This window comes from Agelaius phoeniceus, chromosome 5, assembly GCF_051311805.1.
Source record: "Agelaius phoeniceus isolate bAgePho1 chromosome 5, bAgePho1.hap1, whole genome shotgun sequence".
NCBI lineage: Eukaryota > Metazoa > Chordata > Aves > Passeriformes > Icteridae > Agelaius > Agelaius phoeniceus.
This window is the reverse complement of record NC_135269.1, coordinates 23,791,663-23,798,143: the sequence shown is the minus strand read 5'-3', so window position 1 is coordinate 23,798,143 and position 6,481 is coordinate 23,791,663. Positions and strand designations below refer to the sequence as shown.

Below are 6,481 nucleotides of genomic sequence, written 5' to 3'. Positions count from 1 at the left end.
TTTTCTGAAGGCCAAAGTCTATGGGAAGATAAAGAAAACTGGTATTCTGGCCAAAAATGTATAGATTTCCCATCCCCCAAAAAATGCTATGTATTGACTATCACTGTGTGAAACTGCATTGGAATAAGCCACATTTTCTTTCTATAGTCCAGCTTGGGAGCACTGGAGGAGCATTAATCTCCCAAAGGACAGCCTGTCCTTGCAGCTATTTCTGGGCTTTCTGCCAGGGCAAAAGCTATTTGAAAGATTTTATCATCATTCTTTCTTCATTCCCCAACACTGCAGCTGTGGATTTATTTTTGTAAGCTTGCTGCAAAGGTGCATCTGATTCTCCACACACACATGTGAAGAAGTTATCTGCAGTGATGGTTTCCCCTTTTCCTTTTGAAAGAGAAGGGCATGCACCTGGGTCTCTCTAAAGGCAGGGTGAAGAGGAAGGTAGTTATAAATATTATGATAACAGCAGAAACAAGCTTATGAGAAGGGGCTTTGTGAGCAGTGAACTGTACAAGGATGGTTGGTTATGTGGGGGAATATTGGACTCCTGTTTACCATGAAGCACAGAACTGGCTGAGGGATTGGAGCCTGAGGGTCACACCCTGTTTGTGTGAAGTCTATCTCACTGCCCTTAATTCAGAGGAAAAATAACTGAGACAGAAATCCCATCAGGTGTGCCAACTTCAGATTCAAACAGCTTTTATATAAGGCAGATTGGGGGAATTCTGCTGTTTCCAAGGATGTAGAAGAACTAGGCTTCTCCAGGGGTAGGTAAAGCCTGCATTTCATGCACTACAATCTAGTTCTGGACATGGTATCATGCTTTATCCAAGCTGCAAGGAATCAGTTGAAGAACATTTGTTCTGTGAGGCTGTGAGAAAAAGGAGAGAGCTCCTGCAGTTTGCAAAATATAAAATCAGTTACTAGGCAGGAGGCCATCAGACATTTTACCCTTGTGGGCTGGAGCTTGTGACGGTGTCCTGGGTGTTCCTTGGCTCCTGCTGCAGGCTGGACAAGCTGCTGGGCTGCAGAGCCAAGTGGTGTGATGCTTGCTGTGCCTAACTGAAGCCTGGAGGAAAAGTCTAGATTAAAAATGCAGAGGAAGAGTCAGCCCTGATCTCCAGCCCCTGTAAAATCTTAACTAAGTTACTAAGTATGGAAACACAGCGTCATTTCAAGCAGGCGTTGCAGGAGATTGCCATATGGGCTGCCTCTGCAAAACCACAAGCTCGGAGCCTCAGCAAGCACTGACGGTGCTGACTGCTCTTTAAGGGCAGGTTCCTGATTCTCTTGCAAGGAGTTCTGTAAAGCACTCACATGGCTGCAGAGAGCAAAGCAGCATGGATGCATCATGCATTCCTCCTCACCTGTTCCAGCTCTGATCTGCCTTCCCTGGAGTGAGTGTCATTTGGTAAATTGGACCTGCCTATCCTCTGCAGGGCTGTAGAAACCAGAATCATGAACTTACTGGCCAGCTCATCCACTTGCAGAGCATGAATGCAGAGAAAAATTGGTTTTAGCCACAAGTGGCTCACCGACAGTCCTGCCAGGGCTGCCAGGGCATTTACCCCCTCCCCACCCCACAGACAGGGGTGGGGAGGGGATAAATGTGCTGCTAATTTTTCAGGCTTCAGGAGAACTGGGTAAGGGTAGCAGAACACAGGAGATGCTCCCTCAGCCCTGGCTGCCGCCAGGTATAAGCAGAAGTTGCTATGGCTCTAAGGGAAGAGGAGGTGGTTGCCCTGTGGTGGGAAAGGGGGAATCAGTATGAGGAGGAGAGGACGGTTTTCCCTACACAGGGAAGCCACCGGCTGATAGACTCACAGCCACTTTTCTGTGGCTCAACTGAGACCAAGCACAATGACACCTCAGGTGCAAATTTGACCAAAACCTTGGGGCTTTTCTGCCTCTAATGATCCCCATCCCCAACCTGGCTGATGCAGCTGAATTGAACGACACCTATTACATTGGTCTACCTCCTAAACCACAACAGAGTTCCTTGTCCCTGCTTGCAGTCTCCAGTTTGCAGTGCACCCCATTCATACAGTACCTGGTCACCAGTGCCCTTACCCAGGAGGTTTGAGACTACTCAAACATGATTCCAAGGGGAGGGTCTTAGTTATCCACCCCCTCCACAGTGTGACACAAGCCCTAACTCCTGATGGGGACCCTTCTTTTAAATAGCACCCAGGCACAGCTGTAAGCACAGACAGGTGCCTCTGAGGGCCTGGCCATTCAGCCCTCCATGGCAGCAACCAGCTCCTGCTGCCAGCAGCACCATCCCTGGGCTGGAGCAGCCTTGGCACACCAGGCCCCCAGCACACAGCTGTTATCCCACCTCACCCTAAGGGCTTGGGCAAGGAGCAGGGATGAAGGACTGCAGCCAGAGACCATGACCCTCAGCAGGCTGCAACTGGAGAAACCATTCCCCAAGGTTCCCTTAAGGACCTCTCCCCTCTCCACTCCAGCCCATGGAGAAACCACTCTCCAAGGTTTCCCTAAGGACCTTGTCCCTCCCCACTCCAGCACAGACTGGAGCGCTGAAGTCACTGCACTGCATGCGTGCCAGCCAGGCTCAGATGTCCAGCACCTGAGCCCAGCAGCTGAGGAAGCCACACTAGTGGTGTGTCCATATGCCAAAGGGATTAAGCAGTGTTAAATGGGTGTACCAGTGGCCAAAAAAATAAATTGAGCATACATGAGGTAGTTTTAAAATGGCACATCCCAAATCCCTAACACCCAACACCCCCACACAAACATAGGTGCCCCAGCACATCAGTATCCTCCCTGCACAGCTGAGGCAGGATCAGAGCTGAACTAGTTCTATGGACCAACTCAGCTACAGCCTTGGCCGTATAAAGGCAGAATTATCTTTAAAAATTTGACTCATCAGTGGGTGGCTGAAGCACTTTCACACTGATACAGGAACATGACCCATCAGTAATCCCCATCCACTTGGCCCAGCTCACACCAGTTTGACAGGGCCAGGCAACAGCTCCTGCTCGGGTTTCGGCACTAGGGAGACTCACAGGATAGTTAACACTGGTGCTTGCTCTGAACTTTGTCTCCTAGCAAGCTTTATTAAACCAGTGTTCGCAACTTTATTTTGTCCCTGGACTCTTTTCCTCCCTTCAGAGAAATACCCACGTCCGAAAATAAGCACCTCCCACCACATGGTATTACTGACTTTATGCCTTCCATGACTCTCCACTCTGACTTGTTTCAATGGGCTTACAAATTTGCTGAAAACCCCGAGGCACCTCAGTGTTACTTTAGAATACATGTAAATTGTTGAGGGGCCAGGTCAACTGCGACACTTTCCACACACTCCAGTTCCATGCACTCTGTGCACTTGCACTGCATCCACACCCAGAACAAGCAGCACCAAGTGACACACTGCACTCGCCAGACACACAATAGCTTGTTGTGCTTGTACTTACACCGAGGTGTGGTTCAAGTCATGCTGGTTTTACAGGTACCACTCATCACACACCATCATTGCACATTTACTACAAAATTATTTATTAGACAGCAATACACAGCTTTAGCAGGAAGCTTATATACATGCACACAACACTGCTGACTACCCTACTCAGGGACTCTAGCTCTTTTGCCCTTGGCCTTGCGGACCTCTTCTATCAGATCTTTTAAGTACTGAATTTCCTTACTAAGGGAATCTGCTTTCTCCTTCAGGGCCTGGTTCTTCTGCTCCAACTCTCTGCACTCCCCAGACAGTGCCTCCTGTTCCGCCCTCTTTTTCTGCCGGTAACGCGTGGCAGCAGTTTTATTCTGCTCCATCTTTTTTAGTTTCTTATCGATTTTCTTTTCTCCTTTCACCTTAGCTGACACTACCTTCTCTGCAGGATGATCGTATGGTTTGGACTGCACAGAGCCACAAGGGGCATCTGCAGGGAACTGGTTGCCATTGGGGGATCCAAGTGAATTGGTGGGGCTGTGTTGGGGGGTTCCCAGGTAGGAGTCTGGGCTCATGCATATTCCACTATCATCTGAGTGGTTCTCATCCTCTTTCTCAGACTTGGTGATCACCACCACCACAGTGGGGTACTCCCTCTTTCTTTCTCCTTCCAGAACATCCACTTCACTTCCTAGTTCTAAACTAAATGAGTGGTCTGAAGTGGAAGTCAGAGACCCTGGGGAGAGGGGAAAAGACCAAAGGGAAGCCAATGGAGCCATTGGATCTGCTCCAACGGGGGATTCAGGGAGATGGGTGATTACGTTATTCATCAGTGGAAGTTCTTTGTTGTGAAATTCCTGGATGGTAGCATTAAATAGATCACACGTGTCTTCCAACGTGGCCATCAGCTCGTCTGGTGAGACGGTGGCTTCCAGATGTTCCATACCTAACAGGGCATCAAAATCAAATTCCTTCAGATCCATCTTCTCCACCATCCACTCCATGCCAGAGAAGGCATCCTCTGCACAATACAGAAAGTAGATTACCACTTCAGTAAGCCATCTCACAGTGCAACTCAAGCTTATGAAAACAATCTATCAGTTTATCAACTCGGCATCTTTGCTCTCTCATGTATTATAGCACAAAGAGTAAACCATCAGGAAAAAAATACTCTTTCATTAAGCTCCTCAAACTGCAGGATACAACATAACCAGCTCTTGTGACATTCCAACCCTCCTATTTAAATACCAGAAGAATTCAGGGACATTCACAACATACAACCATGCTTTCTTATTATTACCTCTGTCAAGGAACAGAAAGAGCTGGTGTGTTATTTTAAGGCCAGCACAAGAGGCACTTTACCATAACCAGCAAATGTTTGTAGGGTAAGCAGCATAGCATACACTCTTTCCAAGCCCAGGTAACACACCTCAGATCGCCTTCAGATTTAAGAAAACCTAGCAATTTAATTTCAACTGGAATGTTGTGTTACTATGTAATTGTTGCCCTTTACGAAAAGAAGTAATACCTTACCCTGACTGCTATCTATGGTGTTGCCTAAACTGTCCACAGCAAGCCAATTGGAGGAGACTGCCTTAGCCTTGTCGCTGGAGAACCCATGCGAACCGAGGGGCTCGGCCACCTCCAGGTAGTCATCTAGGAGTCCCAGACTTTCCTCAGCCACCGAACACGGCTGGCTGAAGGGGGATATTGAATCCCCCAACAGCATCTCGTTGTTCAAGAAGCTCATTTTCGTCAGCTTTTAATGCTTTGACGTCGAAGGATGTAGACAAGTAGAAGGTTTTTTCGTCGACTACAGCAATGCTGCTGTGCGATGCCGTGAAAAACCTGCGAACAGAACTTGCACCCATCAGTATTTGGTTCGACCAACATAGTAGCCTTTTCTACCGGGGGCGCCTCAGGGAGCACGGCGGAACTTCACAGATTATCTCAATTCTTTATTTCTGTGCTGCTGCGCGTCCCCCGCCTCCCTCGGGGCCGGCCCCGCCCACCCGTCGCCATTTCGCGGTGCCACCGCCATTTTGTGTCCTGCCACGTTTCCACCGCGGCTCCAGCACCGCACAGGGCTGTGCGCCCCATGGCCAGGACAGGCTTAACGCTACATTACTACAACACTTAACATTACTATTGGAGCCAGATGAGTAACAAGCCCGTTCATCTATCTGCGATTCCAGCACGTGGTCCATAAGACTCAAAACCCTACAACCTCTAATGCCCCATTTTCCCTTACATACAGCAGCACTTTCCCTCGCGAGAGCCAAGAAATCCCCCCTGGGAGAGTCCCTTATTCCCATGAAAATCTCAGAAAATAAATATTACAGAATAAAATGCCAGATTTTTTCGAAAGCAAGGTTTTTCGAACGATAGGAAACGTAGACGCTCGTAAATTCTTTCGAAATGGCATTTCCTGTTATTTCTGACACTCGCCGCACCCGGAGGTACTGAGCTCTACAAAGAGCTCCCCACCTCGCACCCATTTTGGCGTAACTAGGTAATTAATGTATTACATTAGTATACCTAGATATTTCCCCCCGCTCCCCGTGAGATACCAACTAACACCACACGCGCATTAAACGCACCCCAAGAGGGTAAGAGGGCGCCTATCACCACACAAGAGAGGGAGCAGCCGTCCCTCACACACGATACTCACGCCATGGTTGCAGATGCCGGGGGTGTGCTGAGGCCGCCGCCGCTGCTGCTGCCCCTGGTGCACTGGCCGATGCCGCCGCTGGCCCTGCCGCCTTAAAGAGCCATGGCGGCGAGGGGAGGGAGGGCTGCTCTTATCCGCGCCGCGCGGGAGGTGCTGCGCACACTGACAGAGCCGCGCACACAACCTCCTCTCTCGGCGACAGGAAACAATGAGGTGGCAGCGGCGCTGCTCCGCTTTTATATATGGGACGCTTTGCCAGAAAAGCTGCAGCGCTGAGGTATCCTTCCGCCAGGCGTCACCTGCCTGTCACCAGCAGCTCGGGGCCTGTGGCCTGTCTTTGTGGGCTTCTCTCCTGCCGTTCTGCTACGAGTTAAACACAGGAGCCGCCGACAAAACGC

At 49.5% G+C, this 6,481-nt stretch overlaps 1 protein-coding gene across 1 annotated transcript; it reads right to left on the bottom strand.

Annotated features, from left to right (window-relative positions):
* Positions 1–3,495: 3,495 nt before the first annotated feature.
* ATF4 (activating transcription factor 4) lies at positions 3,496–6,481 on the bottom strand. The gene is made up of 3 exons (XM_054632350.2): positions 6,084–6,481; positions 4,946–5,260; positions 3,496–4,433 (listed from the first exon to the last, which is right to left on the bottom strand). Exons 2-3 carry the CDS (start codon positions 5,160–5,162, stop codon positions 3,586–3,588), a joined length of 1,065 nt encoding a protein of 354 aa, XP_054488325.1. The 5' UTR covers positions 5,163–5,260; positions 6,084–6,481; the 3' UTR covers positions 3,496–3,585.

Excerpts from the sequence above, each read along its gene's own strand:
- ATF4 (XM_054632350.2), bottom strand. The coding sequence starts at position 5,162 with ATGAGCTTCTTGAACAACGAGATGCTGTTGGGGGATTCAATATCCCCC. Across the intron at positions 4,434-4,945 it reads CACCATAGATAGCAGTCAGG|AGGATGCCTTCTCTGGCATG; the intron begins GTAAGGTATTAC and ends TGTATTGTGCAG.